Raw genomic sequence first — 16,306 nt, 5'->3', positions numbered from 1 at the left:
TCTGTTCACCGATGGATATAGCCTTGCTTTTTCATTATATTTCACTGCATTTATTCAAGAGTAGATATAGCCTTGGTGTTAAATCATTAATATTATCTATGCGTTGTTCTAGCTGTATCAAATGTTATGCTTTCACAGTAGGGTAATTCATAAAAGAAGAACATTTCTTTAACAATGCATGATGTGTCTGCCTGCATTCAAATATGATCTATGTCTAGGGTATGGCAGTGACATGAGTTTGTGTTTTGTACATGATTGTTAGAGATTTGTACAGTGTCCGGTTCATGTTGGTTTTGGTTACAGTGTTTTATTTTCTCTTTTTTATGATTGTTAGAGATCTCAGACATGATTTTGCTCTGCATATGCAAATGAAGATGTATAAGCTTTCTTTGTATGATAATGTCCGTACACCAAATTTCATAACACAGCCATTGCACTGCTTTATTATTCTTTGTAAGTATAAACTGGTGGGACATGCTTGTTAAGGCATGCTTGTTATTTTACATCCCCTATGTGAAGTATTACATCCATGTGAAAAGTGTCTTGACGTACAGAACGATGCATCCATACACTGCGCAAAAAATGAACCACACAAATTTGTATGTAAGCATATGAGGAGCATGCTTTTTGTGTAGGACACTTTTGAATGTCTTGGCTGTGTCTGTTTGCCAGTGGAAGTCCTTGTCTTAGCCATAACAAATGTGCATCTCCCAATTTCTATCTGCATGTGCATGTATATATGTGTATATGCAGAGATCCAACTATACACTCATGTACTTCTATCCAGTAACAACAGAGAAAGATAATCACTTGTAAGACAATCCTCAAGAATATGCAGTGTCCCATAATTTCAAGTATTTCATCTGCTATGTAACTCCTGCTCCTGATGTCAATTACACATGTATGTTTACTTCACTGTTGACATGTATGCGCAGGTGCTGAAGTATGTAGAAGCATATGACACATCACTGACAAAGCAGGGACATTTATGACCGGGAATTGCTGCAGTGTATTACCATAGCAACTTAATTTACTATATCAACATTAACTCACAGCTGCCTTTGTTTTCAGTGATGTGCTGACCAATTACAGTGTCTACAAGTCTGTTTGTCAGATTGTGTACTTTGTGCCTAGCATCATGTTATCCCATAACTACATAATGCAGTTCAGGTGCACTGAGTGTTCTGGATAACTATTACACAGAATGGCACTTTGGGACAAGAAATGTGTTCTTAGGTGGGCACCACTACACTCCTTTCATCCCAAACACAGCTACAAAATGTAAGTCCACTCATGTATTCGTGCAAGGGGTTGGGAGAGTGGTATCAATGATAGAGAGGAGGTAGTAATTCTGTTTTGATGGGCATGATGCAACCCATCAATGTGCCAAATCTTTTGAAATCATATCCATAGGATTTTCCTCATGGTTTCTGAACACCACTTTAGCATCAAAGCAAACTTTAAAAGAAAGAGTTTTATTTAAATTATATGTACATTTTTACTTGTTGGCTTTCTTAAAATGGCAGTGAGTACAATTTCTTGAAAGTGAGACAATTTATGATGTTTAATGAGACTCCTTAATTCACACTGACATTTTCTCTGACTTTGTGAAGCAAGTATCACTTTGAGTCTAACAGTTGGATTAATTTAATTTACTCTGTACATATGCAAAATAATTAAACTTGTAACGATGTGCAGTGTTGTTGGATACATTCCTGAGTTCCATAGCATCTTCATCTTTTCTCAAATAAATCATTTTCAGCTGGCTTTTTATGATAAATTGCTGTTCTACCATGTTTTTCTTTAGCTTTTTCTCACCACTATGTGTTGGCCATCAGTTTCACCCATAAACTGGACAATAACATAATCCCTTTATTCCTGATGGGTGAACAGGACTCTAATCTTGTGGTGCAATCTCTATCACCTTGTACCTTCTATGCATGCATCTGTCTCTGAACTACAGAAAACACACTGTTTGATGCAAATTCATCCTCAGCCCTTTACACTGACTACTGGCATGCCCAGCCTCTACTAGCTATTAGACATGTAACAGACCAGGCTGCCTCCCTCCCTCCTTCCTTGGGTGGGATCCAGAATTGGCCTGTCACTCTCACATACCCTGATTGCTAATCAGTTTCAGTTCATCTGGTTTATACTCAGGCCATGTATTATATGATTTTGTATCTTTAAAGTTATTGATATTATTTTGTTCATTTAAAGCCTTGCAACATGGGGATGGCTTTCATAATTCTGAGGATCATAATTGTGATCCTCAGAATTGTGAGACTGTTATTTCAGCAATGAGAAAATACATGCCAAGTATAAAGTTGCCATATTAGAACATTTCTTTTACACCGGGGTACATCAAACTAAGATTTATTTTCTGCAATTATCAGTCATGTGGGGTTGCATCCTCCTTGTCATTGGTGCTCCCCATTGAAAAATGATTTAATGATGTTGGACCGAAGTTCAAATTTCTCTCTTTAGGAGATGAGCCTGTAAATAGTTTCTCAAAGTTCAAGGCCAACAATTTTGGATCTTGCACTTATGATACCGAGCTGCGGAGTGGTTCTTTTTTTTAAGATGTACACATTTTACCTCTTGCCTTGCACATTGCTAGATGCAGCTAGGATTCCCCATAATGCCTACAGATACCATTTTATAATTCTGTCTAAATTCATTTTGCTGTTGGCTTTGTTACTTTGCCTATTTTTAGAGATTTCTGGTGCAATAGCATTGTAAATTTTTTTTTAAATTGCAGTGTCATGCTTTGAAAAAACCTTTCTATTAAAATTCCCAGAAGGTTTTGTATAATCTCTGTATCTAAATCACTAAAGTTGCAGTTCTGTGCAAGAACTTTAAGTAGAAGAATAGTAACCTTTGAATTTTGTGTGCTGTATTTCTAAGCTCGGCGAAAGTGCACTGAAAATTTTGGGAGCTGAAAGCTTTTTCTCATCTTCTACATAGTTCAATATAAGTATCTTTTTCACCTTCGTTTATATATCCAAAAAGGTTCCTCCCCACCAAAATTAATATTAATCCAGTTTGTAATAATTCAGATAAATAAATGAAAAATCTGAAAAAAGATAGTTGTTAGTTTGATTTTACATAATGCTCCCCTATCTCTAGATCAAATTAGGATATAATTTGAATATGAAGTTCTGTTTTGACAAATTACTTATCATTACACTTGAATGACTTTACTCTGACTTTGGCTTCTGCTTTAATTCCATCTCAGTCAGTAATATGTGCACAAAACAAATGACTTTCCTTTTAACAGACTCTGTTTTAAACAATTACTCATCATAATTGCTTGAAGTTCATTTGGCAATTGAGTTGTAACATACAGAATTTTGTAAACTGGCATAATTAAAAAAAATTAATGTTGCCCTTAGGAATTTGACCAAAACTGTCTTTATCACCAACATCCTATTAAACTTCATCTTTATAGCCACTTTGTCTATGTTATCATTTTAAAATGTTTAATTTATTTTGGTAGCTAAGATATGCAGACACTAATTTGACAATGACAGCACAAAGAGATACCCAGAATGCACTGAGGGACACTACTTGGCATACTGACTGATTCTTCAGTACAAAGAGTTAAATGTTGGCATATGGTACTTCTGAAGTCTACATTAATAAACAAAAGTAGGACGGATAAACACTTCAGCAAGTAGCATGCTGCCTTGCCACTTTTGTCTCTTTAACTACTGCTTAAATAACTGCATAAATACAGAAGAAGTCTGATCTTGAGGTCTTTGCGTTACTAACTGATGAAATCAGAGGACTTACTATGGGCATGAATAATGCATGAAGTCATGCTTTCTCATTTCCATTACACAGTAAGTATTCCTATCAAGTTGCATTTCATGTGGGACATCACAGATCCATGGCAATTATTCAATACTAAGTTTTCTTGTCTAAGAAAATTATATTTTTCTTATGCAATGCACACCACTGAAGGAATCAATGACCTAAGACATATCTGTATACTTTACTTTGATGTATAAAATGTGTTGTGATTCATGGTTTGTAATCCAGCACTTGATAAAACAAACAAAACCAGCAATGAATAAGCACTATTTTAGCTGTTTTTACCATTCACTGCTACAAAAGTCTATTTTTGCATTCCTCCTACATTTATTTCTCTTTCTTTCATTCACATACATAACCATTTTTTTCTGCAGTTATTTAGATAAACACAATAAATGAAAATGGAATTTGAATCTCTCAAAGTAGAAATTCAGAGTATATGTTTATTCATACATTTTGTAGGCAAATAGTGACATGAACTGGGATTCATTATCAAGTTACACATTTATACAACAGTGTGCTATTGGAAAGGAAACAACTACATGGAGACAGGGCCAGGTAATGCTATGAAGGAATGGAAAGTGAACAGGAAATGGTGTACGGAAATAACCCTATAATGACATGCAGTTGAGGGTATAGTCTTATGAATGCATGATGTGATGGAAATGTGCACATCTGAAAACAGGACATGATTCATAATTGTAAGATGCATTACGCAGACAGCAAACTGTAGGGGCAAACAGTATGTGAAAACTTTTAGAACAGCAACAAGTGAAGTCACCTGGAGCATCAACAGCATTCATGAACCAGCATTTAGTAGCTATAAGCACTGCTGATCACAGACGGCAGTGTGACCTGATAGCAGTTGGCACAAATGAAAATGGTACAGGTAAAATGTATTATTACATTATTATTACATTATTACATGCCACCAGCTTACTGACCAGTAGCTGACAAAGCATTTTCAAGTGGACAGAGATATCATACAGGCATTGATATATTTTACCCACTGACAGGATTGGGAGGAATGGCTGGACTTTCCATGCCACTCGATAGACATATTTTACGCACTGACAGGATTGGGAGGAAAGCCTGGACTTTCCATGCCACTCGATACTAACATATGTATATATACTTACTTGGTACATCTCAGGCACTGACTTGAAGAATAATGAATACATTCCTCAGTATGCTAACTCCACATATAGATTATTATGTTTGTTACTCCAGCACACGCCACAGGCCAAAACATATATGTCCACAGCTATTGGGGTTTGGCTTTATTGGCCTGAATGTAACCATATAAGGCATGTATCTGAAACACGATGTCCTTAAGTGGTCATTTGCATATATTCCATGGGCCTCCATTACAGGAAGTATAAGGTTGTTGCAGTCTTTCTGAATTGTGCTGCCATTATTTTTTATCCTGAGCTGCTCATTTGTACGTCTGTGTGCATGCTGTGCATGTGTGTGCGCATGTGTGTATACATGTGTATAATATATATATATATATATATATATATATATATATATATATATATATATATATATATATATATGAGTGTGTCTAATTTTAATGAAAACACCCATTGTTAAATACAGAAACATATACTATGTATGGTAGAAAACATGGAAGCTGACGCTACACTATACCTGTGCCAAGAAACAGCACCCCACACTCCCTGCTAGTAATATATATTAACTCCCAGATTGCACATTTCCTGGGGAAAGGGAATATTCCCCTACCTGGGGATTGTTAATCTCCCATGTCTGTTGATAAACTATGTAGTTGACCATCTGCAGTTGACTAGTTTGACTAGACAGCTGTTGACCTTATTACCCACACTCAATATTTTCAGGTGCATAGATAGATAATTTACATATCTATAATAGATAATTTACATATATATATATATATATATATATATATATATATATATATATATATATATATATATATATGTCTATATCTATCTACACACACACACACACATATATATATATATATATATATATATATATATATATATATATATATATATATATATATATATATATATATATATATATATATATATATATATATATACACAGACATATACACACACATATATATATATATATATATATATATATATATAATATATATATATATATATATATATATATACACACACACACACATATATAGCATATCAGCTGTCAGCTTGGAAAGCAGTAAGATATCAATTTGTTGGAGGTTTTTTTTTACTTTGCAGGCGGTTTTCTTGCTTTTTTACTATGTAGTTGCCCTATAGATTGCAAGAAACAAGAACAAACCACCCAGTCCTCAGAATCAATAGTGAGAATATGGAGAGGGTTAAGAGTATGAAATTACTGGGTGTATACATATCAGAGGATCTCTCGTCATCAGGAAACACCAGTCAGCTGGTCAAGAAAGTGCCCCAATGCCTCCCCTTTTTAAGAAGGCTGAAAAAAGCTAAGCTTCCTCCTCATATTCTCTCCAACTTCTATAGAGGTGCAATAGAGGGCATCCTCACCTTCAACTTCACAGTGTGGTTTGGAAGCTGCACAGTTACAGAATGGTAGGCACTACAAACAGTGGTAAGGGTTGCAGAGAAGGCAACAGGCTCCAGTCTTCCATTGATACATCTTTATTCTGCATCCAAAAGCATCCAAAAGGCCACCAAAACAATTCAGAACAACATGCATCCTGCGCATGGACTGTTTAAGCATCTGGCATTGGACAGGAGATATCGCAGTATCCGCTGCAGGACTACAAGATTCAGTAACAGTTTCTACCCTGCAGTGATTAGACTTCTGAACTCGGGCACTAGTCCCTGGGGTCTGCACACATAATAAGTCAATTTTTATTTGTGCAATATATATTTACATATATTCCACATAAGTGCAATATTTATTTTTTATGTCCACAGTCCGTATTATTTAACTCACTCAAGTGCAATATTAGACAAAAAATGTAAGTATTTCAATCTGTAGTGTGTTTTGTATTACTTTAAATAGCGTAGTTCATTTAAATCAGGGGAGGGTATTATTTTTGTATATGAGTGTAGGTAAATGTCTCTGCTCTTTCTTGCATGTATTGGGGGTAGTACTGTATTTGTTAGTTATGTTTATTCCTGTATTTGTATATGTTGTTTCACTTTCCTTTTGAGCTGATGCACAAAATTTCATTTAGGCTACACATGTCTAGTTCTAAATGACAATAAAGTTTACTTTGACTTTGAATCCCAGAAACTTATACATGCTGTCAGGACTTACATTTGTCTTTACTTGTAGGTAACTATTAAACTCTGCAGTAAGATACATTTCAGATTCAAGGCAAGTTTTTGAGGTATATTTTCTACTTTAAACTATTTCTAAGCAAAGAAACCACTGAATATCTACGAACTTTCTATAGGAGGATAAACACCCGATTGCAAAATTTGCCAAATCAGCAGAGAAATGTAATGACTATTTTTAATTACCTGTTTTCCTTGGAGACCAGGATCCCCATCAGGACCGTCAGTTCCTGGAGGGCCTCTTTCTCCCTGTTAAAATAAACAGATCATTTTATTTAATATTCCTGAAATGTTAAAAGACTTTGCTGTTAAGACAGTCAGATGCAAAGGAAGTACAACATGCATTTACTTTTAAAACCCTAAGAAATGCACATAAAGCATGCACATATACCTAATTATTATTAAAATAGTAAAGAAACATCTTAACTTTTGGCTCACAGATGTCATATAGTATCATATAACATCCTGCCTGCCTGCTACATTTGATCCTTTACAATTTGCATACAGGCTAAATTGTTCTACTGCAGATGCCATAGCCTTAACACTTCATCACACCTTGGACCACCTGGAAAATAAGAACTGTTATGTACACATGCTGTTCATAGCCTTCAGCTTGGACTTAACATGGATGTTCATCGTGCATACAGCTGCAGTCATTACAGATGGGTTATCCTGCCATCAGGCGGGTCCTCGGTCGGCCGAATTCCAAAGTCTAGGTCCGGCGTCAGTTGTCGTCGCTTCTTCCCTGACGTCAGTGCGGCAGGGTTATAAAAGAGGCAGGCGACACCATCTTCTTCAGTCTTTCTTGCTGCACGGTGCCCGAAGCAGAAGCAGTTCGCAAGTGCCGGTCGGCCAGCTCCTGAGATTTACGAAAATATTTCAGCCGAAGTCTTCTTGAAAGCTAAGTACCCCGTTGGGGAAACTTTTCTTGCCTCAGACCGATGTCAGACAAAGTTAATAATTGCATTTCATGTAGGAAGCAAATACCGCATAAGGATTTCCACTCTTTCTGTATACCTTGCTTAGGCCCAGACCACGATGTCTCGGCCTGCCGTTTTTGTCCTAGATTCAACAAGCGCACTATTAAGCGCCGGGTGGAGTTCACCCTTCACTATTTTGGTAAAAAATTTTATTATATTATGTCGTCGGATACTCCGACTCCAGTTTTGAGTAAAAGACACAAAGATAAGGACCAACATACGAGGTCCGCACCGACTACTGACACCACGCTAAGGCCGACTACCGGTTCTCTGGTTTTCAGTGAGGCGCCTACGCAGCCCCTAAGTACCGATGACACAACATTACCGGTGTCTTCAGTACCCAAGGTCGCAGGCTCCTCGGTCCCCATTCCTACTACAGATACCAACGCCACTCTTGGCGGGGAAACTGAGAGTTTAGACAGGCCTGCCATTTCTCAAGGTGTGTTCAGGCCTTCCTCCTTCTCTATTAAAGCTTTCACTAAATCTAAAGCAGCCATGAAAACCAAAAAAACAGGGACCTCAGATCCCCTCTCAAGGCCCCATGCCCAAAAAAACAGATGCTCAAAATGGCTGAGGATTTGATTACTCTTATCAAGGGTTCTCAACCCCCCCTCGGACAAAAGGCCCAGATTAGAGGAAGACTACCCTTCCTCAGATCAAGCCTCTATTACCTTTGAACATTCTGAGGACCAGGACTATGCCTATTCTCCTTTTGAAGACTCTGATGCAGAGGAGTCTATTCCCTCGGTCTCCCCCCCTGAGGACTACTCTTTTGGGGAAACCCTACATACATTGAGGGAACGCTTTCACTGGGAAGGCCAAGATTACTCAGATTCCAAGAAAAGGCTCAGGGATTTTCTCTTGCTCCCCCAGCATAGGCCCCTGGCTAACCCTCCTGTTTTAGATATATTGGATGATGTGTACACAGAAGCCAGCCTTAATCCAGATTCTTTACCTCCAGCTCCTGTTAAACCAGACAGATATTACCAGGTTCCTGATTCACACCAGTTCCTATACAAAAGCCATACTGCTGACCCAGAAACTATTTCACAGGGTCCCAGGGGAATTAAGGCCTCTACTGCTAAAAACCCATTACCTTCAGAGAGAGATTCCAGATCTTTAGAAAGGTGGGGGAAAAAGGTGTACACCTCAGCCACTTTAACCATGAGGGCATTAAACTGTCAGTTCCATATGTTAAAGTATCAACAGTTTTTGTTATCTCAGTAGAAAAGCAAAATGACATAACCAGAACAACCAGATTTAAAAGAGTTGTAGGATTTGTTGCATGGTGCAGAGCAAGTGGGTAAACAAACCTTGCAGTGTGGTTTTGATGCTTTAGAGGCCTCATGTAGAGCTGCTGTTACGGGGTCTGTTATACGTAGACATGCTTGGCTCAAAGAGCAAGCCTTACCAGATCATGTCAAAGCTAAATTATTAGATGCACCTCTTCAAAAAGATGTATTGTTTGGTGTTAAAGCTGAGGAGGTACTAAAGAAAATGGAGGAAAAAGCGAAATCAATGCAAACAGTGAAAGATTTCCTGCAGGTACAACCTCCACGTTTCAGCAGAAACTGGCCTTCAAAAAATTGGTCCTTTTCAGCCACGGACAGACCTCAAAGGGGCAGATACAGACGCCCAAGGGGTAGAGGGCAACCTCAAGGATCTTTCAGAGCCAGACAGTGGCAAGCACCAACCCCAAGAGGTGGAGAAGATAGATCACAGTCATTTAGAAAACAGACACAATGACTTCCCCCTTTACCTGCCAAGCAAAGCTTTAATGGCAGCACCTTTGGGCGGAAAACTGGCATTATTCTAAAAAAATTGGCATATTGTTACAAAAGACAAATGGATTCTGGACATTATAGACAGATGCTACAGGTTCCACTTTCACACCCTTCCAAAAATGAGAGGCATGCCAAACCTGCCACAAAATCAAAGGGCAGAGGCACAAAACTAAATTTCAGCTCTCATGGACATGAAAGCGATTCAAGAGGTACCTGCAAAAGAACAAGGTCAAGGGTTTTATTCCAGACTATTCCTGGTACCAAGGAAAGACAAAGATTGGAGACCTATCTTAGACCTATCCATCCTAAACACATATTTACAGGTACCAAAATTCAAGATGCTCACATTACAGCAGCTTCTTCCCATGCTGGGCAAGGAGTCTTGGCTGGTAACATTGGACCTCAAGGAGGCATACCTGCATGTCCCTATCAGACAAGATTGCAGAAGATACCTCAGATTTCTTGCAGGTTCAACCCATTATCAATTCTCTGCATTGCCCTTTGGCTTATCTACTGCGCCCAGAGTGTTTACGAAATGCCTGGCATCAGTAATTGCCTTCTGCAGACTACAAGGAATACAAATATACCCATATCTGGACGACTGCCTGATCCAAGCGGACAGCAAGGACATACTTCTGAAACACCTGGCATTTGTAATAAAACTGTTGAACTTTCTGGGCTACACAGTCAACAAAAAGAAATCAAAACTAATACCCTCTCAAGAAATAATTTTCCTGGGTGCCAGCTTGAAAACAACCACCCAGATGGCCTACCTCACGCCAGACAAACAAGGGCAACTGTCTCAATACTTCAGCAAAATGGCAACCTTCACCAGGCTGACTGCAAGGAAAGTCCTGCAGGCTCTGGGATTCATGGCATCTTGCATCCTACTAATCCCATGTGCAAAGCTGCATATGAGGAAACTTCAATGGTACCTAAAAAACTTACGGTCTCAACACAGCCACAGCTTGGAAACAATTATACCACTCATTCCATGCCTTCAAAAGGAATTTCTGTGGTGGGCTCAAGCATGCCAAAGAAACATAGGTCTCCCTTTCTGTGTACCTCAAGCAACTCAAATCATCACAACAGACACCTCAGACTACGCCTGGCGGGCACACATGATAGATGAGTGCATTCAGGGAAAATGGTCTCAAAAAGAGAAGCACCTACACATCAACCAAAAGGAAATGCTAGCCATGCAAAATGCTATTATGGCCTTCAAAGACCTACTGCACCCAGGCCAGCTATTGATAAGGACAGACAACACCACAGTGATGTGGTACATAAACAAACAGGAGGGAACTCATTCATACCCCCTGTGCAGGCAAGCCATGACCCTATGGAACACAGCACTGGAATTGTAAATTCAACTACAGGCACAATTCCTGCCAGGGAAGGAAAACACACTGGCAGACAGCCTAAGCAGAAATATGACAGATCCACACGAATGGAAGTTGCATCCTCAAGTTTTCACAAAGGTAACTCAGGCATGGGGACAGCCAGACATAGATCTCTTTGCTACCCACAGAAATTACCAGTTGAAAAAATGTTGTTCAAGGACCTATCATCCACAGGCCTGGAAAGTGGACGCACTTTCTTTCAATTGGACAACATTGACAGTCTATGCCTTTCCGCCTCTTCCTCTGCTGCCCAAAGTTCTATTAAAAGCCAGAGCAGAGAGGCTGAAAATGATTCTCATTGCTCCAGACTGGCCAAGACAACATTGGTATCCGCTCCTGAAGAGCCTGACACATTCCCCACCATGGATCCTACCTCTAGTCCCTCTTCTGTTGTCCCAGCACAACTACAAGACTCTTCACAGCCAGCTCATAACCCTAAATCTAGCTGCATGGAGAATTCCTTGATTTCCCAACAGACCCTCCTCTACAAGGAGGTGCAGGATGTCATCTTGGAGGCCAGAAGACCTTCTACTAGAAAAGCCTACTCCGCCAAATGGAAACGATTTTGTGCCTGGAATCAAGAAAAGGGCCAGAATCCTTGGGTAATAAATTTACCTCAAATTTTACAGTACCTAGCTGAGATGTTAAACAGTGTACTTTCCTTCTCCTCCATCAAAATCCACGCTTCAGCCATTTCTGCACAATACAACACAGATCCTCCTTTATTCTCTCATCCTCTCTTAAGACAGTTCCTCAGAGGGTCAAAGAATATAAAACCCCCAAGGAAACCACCAGTCCCTGCTTGGGACCTCAACTTCATATTGGAAAAGCTGACCCTTCCTCCCTTCGAGCCAGCTGCTTCAACAGAACTACAATACTTGTCATGGAAAACAGCCTTCCTTGTGGCTATCACCTCAGCACGCAGGGTTTCGGAGCTACAGGCCCTCATGGCTGTGCAACCTTTCATCATTTTCCATCAGGACAGAGTTTCCTTACGAACCAACCCTACCTTTATGCCAAAGGTAGTATCCAGTGTAGCTTTGAATCAGACTATCCACTTACCTACCTTTTATCCTAATCCACAAAACAACGGGGAAAGACTACTGCATTCCTTGGACATTTACAGACAACTTCATTATTATTTGGCCAGGACAAAGCCATTCAGGAAATCCGAGCAACTCTTTGTGTCCTATGCTACAGGTGCTCAAGGAAAGGCTATTTCCAAACAGACAATCTCAAAATGGATAGCCTACTGCATAAGCTTTTGTTACTCATTTCATGGAAAAACTGTGCCTACAAGCATCAGATCCCACTCCACCAGGGCCACAGCTACTCTTCAGCTTTCCTCAGGGGGGTTCCTACCAAGGACATTTTGGAAGCAGCCACTTGGAGTTCAGTGCACACTTTCTCCAAACACTATCACCTTCCACTATACTCTAATCTAGAGCGGGATTTGCCACAGCAGTCTTGCAGGGCATCCTTGCTCCTCCTAGTTCCACTTAGTGCCTGCCACCCCTACTTAGCTTTGGGATTCTATCCATCTGTAATGACTGCAGCTGTATGCACGATGAACATAGCAGAGTTTTGTACCTACCATAAATGTAGATGTTCGAGTGCTCATACAGCTGCAGTCCAGGTTACCCCCCCTCCGCCCCCTCTTAGGACAGGTCTTATGACAAACACCTTCTCATACAACCTATTTGGAGTATTCTTTTATGGTGTATTTGCTTGCAACTACTGTTTTTTGATTATTCTATATTGCATGATTACATAAGTTTAAGTTTTGCCTTCCTTCTGGGGGCACCTGACATCTGGGGCAAGAAAAACTGAAGAAGATGGCATCGGCTGCTCTTTTATACCCCTGCCGCATTGACGTCAGGGAAGAAGTGACGACAACCGACGCCGGACCTAGACTTTGGAATTCGGCCGACCGAGGACCCGCCTGATGGCAGGATAACCCATCTGTAATGACTGCAGCTGTATGAGCACTCGGAACATCTACATTTATGGTAGGTACAAAACTGTACTTTATTCCACAACATCGGATGTCTAATTCTGAGTAAACTTGGTATAGAAAACGCAATATGCAACTGAATCCTCAACTTTCTAACTGAAGGGTCACACACAGTTTCAGATGGAAAGCATCACTCAAACAGCATTACCCTAAATACCGGGGTCCCACAAGGTTGCGTTCTCAGTCCACTTCTTTTCACAGTTCTAACACATGACTGCACAGCTATGCATCAGTCAAACAGACAACAGTAATTGGCCTTATCAAGAAGAAAGATGAGGGGGCCTACAGGGAAGAAGTGAACCAACTCCTTCAATGGTGCAGTGACAACAACTTAGCACTAAATGTTGGGAAAACCAAGAAAATCATTATTGATTTTAGGAAGAAGAAAAAGGCACACACCCCTATCATTATAAATGGTTTGCAGTGGAAAGAGTAAATAGCACCAAATTTCTAAGGGTACATATCTCTCAAGACCTAAGTTGGGGCACAAACACTTCCTACCTTACAAAGAGAGCCCAACAACGTCTCCACTTCCTTAGGAGACTTTGTAGAGGTAACCTTCCCCCACAGGTCATACTCACCTTCTAAAGAGCCACAACTGAGAGTGTACTGCCAACAACATCGTTGTCTGGTATGGAAATTTCTCTCAAGCTGATCAGAAGGCACTCGATAAAATTGTTAAACAGGCCACAAAAATCAGTGGTTCCAATCTTCAATCCCTACAGGACATATATTCGAACAGATGATATGGCAGAGTCCAAAAACTATTGAGGGATATACACCATCCAGCGCATGGACTGTTCCAACTCCTGGCAACAAGGAAGCACTACAGAAGCATTAGATGCAGGACATCCAGATTCCATAATAACTTCTTCCCACACTCTATCAGACTGCTGAATAACAAACACATAGCCTAACGAGCTACATGAGTAAAAAATGTGTATGCAATATGTCATTGTTTACATAAATTCTGTGAATTGCTGACTTCATACATCTCTCTGTGCACTAGGAAAACTGTGAACTGTAAGTTTATGTATGGTATATACTGGTGGTGGGTAAGTTTACATGTGTGCCTCTCTTATTTATTACAGTATTGTTTTTTGCATATTTTTATATTTCTACCGAATCTATTCCTGCGGTATTTGTTGGGTTTCTAATGTAAATAGAGCTTTGAAATTTGTTTTACTTAATTCATTTTTTTTGTATATTAGCTTTCTTATTTTTATTTAATTAAATTTTTTTATTAATTTAATCTTCGTTCTGTAAACTGTCATACATGTGGTACCAGCCTGAGTATCGAAATTTTGTGCAGTGATACTCACCTTTTCATCTGTATTGATCTGTATAACAGTAAAATTTACTTTGACTTTCACTTCATAACTGTTAACTCATTCAGATGAAAAATTACCATCCTAATCTCTGATTACAATTACTATTTCATAAATAATCTCAAAGCAGCATTAGGTACACATTTTAGCATTTAGAAATGCATGGGACACAAGGTACATAAAAACTACATGCACAAGACTTGCTTCTTGTATTGGCTCTTTTAATGTATATTTGGAATACACATGTCCATTCTTCTGTGAATGCCTGCATGCAGACTAATGCAGTAAAGGTGTATTTACACTGTCTGAAGTCAACAGCATCACATTCTGACAACCCTGGATGAGCTTGCTACTACTCAGCAGTTGAGCATCATTTAGATAATGAAATGAATTTAAAGGAAACAGAAGTTATGTACTCACCATAACGTTCCATGTGTGATGTCCATCTTGCCTTCATTCTTAACTAGCTGGGTTCGGAACAGATCCTCGGTTACGACTCGGCCTTATACAAAAGCTCGAGGTCTTTCACTAGCTCTTGGCTGTAACCCTATCCCATCATGCCCTACGAAAACTCCCCAGATCTTGTTTGCTGATATAACACTCGGTACCAAATAAAAACTATCAAAAAACATACAGAGCAATGAAGTACAATTTCCAATTGTATTCGCTCTATGCTCTAGGAGCCAAAGGCTGGGGGAAGGAGGGTGGGATGTAAGAATGAAGGCGAGATTAACAATACACATGGAACTTTATGGTAAGTACATAACTTCTTTACGTGATGTTGTCCTATCTCGCCTTCATTCTTAACTGGTTGGGACAGCATCTCTAGCACCATCTTTCTTGGGTGGCTCAAGGGAGAATATCCTTCAGAAAAATGGACCCAAAAGAGGCCCTGTTCCTGGAAGCCAAATCCATTTTGTAATCAGTGATAAAGGTATGAGGCCTTGCCCATGTTGCTGCAGCACAAATGGTATCAACTGGTAGTCTTGCCCAAAAAGCAGAAGAGGTTGCTATGGCTCTTGTAGAATGACTTTTTACTTTGTGGGGAGTCCTTTTTTTTTTTTGATTTGTAAGTAAAAGTAATACAATTTGACAGCCATTTTGAAAGTGCGACTTTAGATACAGGAGCACTTCTCTTATAGTCTGAAAATGATACAAATAATTGGTCAGATTTTCTGACGTCCTTTGTCCTACATAAGTAGAAACATAATTTTCTATGTGCATCTAGTTAGTGTAGCATATATTCTGCCTTGTTGCCATAGTTGGGGAAAAAATGGTAGGTCTATGGATTGGTTCAAATTAGATTCTGAGCATACTTTGGGTAGAAAGGATGGGTTAGTTCATAGGGATACTCTGTCTTTGTGGAAAACCATGTGGGGGGGGGGCTTTATTGACAATGCTTGTAGCTCTGAAACTCTTATAGCAGAAGTGATGGCTACCAAAAGAATTGTCTTCCATGTCAAAAACTTTAGATCGCAGGATGATACAAGTTCAAAAGGGGGAAAAATCAAACGGGATAAGACAAAGTTCAAGTTCTGTGGTGCTGGCGAGGCTTTAATGGGTGGTTTTAATAAAATAGTGCCCTTAAAAAATGCCTTGCAAAGTCTGTGGGACATCACATTTGGCCCCGATTCACCTATATGGAAAGTAGGTATCACTGCTAACTGAACTCAAATAGT

General features: G+C 39.4%; 1 protein-coding gene across 1 annotated transcript in view; it reads right to left on the bottom strand.

Moving 5' to 3' along the window:
* Positions 1–16,306, bottom strand: part of LOC122796926 (collagen alpha-6(VI) chain-like) — a 1,619,258-nt gene that overhangs the window by 471,641 nt on the left and 1,131,311 nt on the right. The window contains exon 26 of the mRNA XM_044065693.1: positions 7,305–7,367. Within this exon, the coding sequence (XP_043921628.1) occupies positions 7,305–7,367 (63 nt within the window). The remainder of the gene's footprint in view (positions 1–7,304; positions 7,368–16,306) is intronic.

The sequence above is a fragment of the Protopterus annectens genome, chromosome 3.part0 (genome assembly GCF_019279795.1).
Source record: "Protopterus annectens isolate FY-2018-M chromosome 3.part0, PAN1.0, whole genome shotgun sequence".
Classification (NCBI taxonomy): domain Eukaryota; kingdom Metazoa; phylum Chordata; order Ceratodontiformes; family Protopteridae; genus Protopterus; species Protopterus annectens.
Note: the sequence above shows the minus strand (reverse complement) of the source record. Positions and strands in the feature narration are given on the sequence as shown.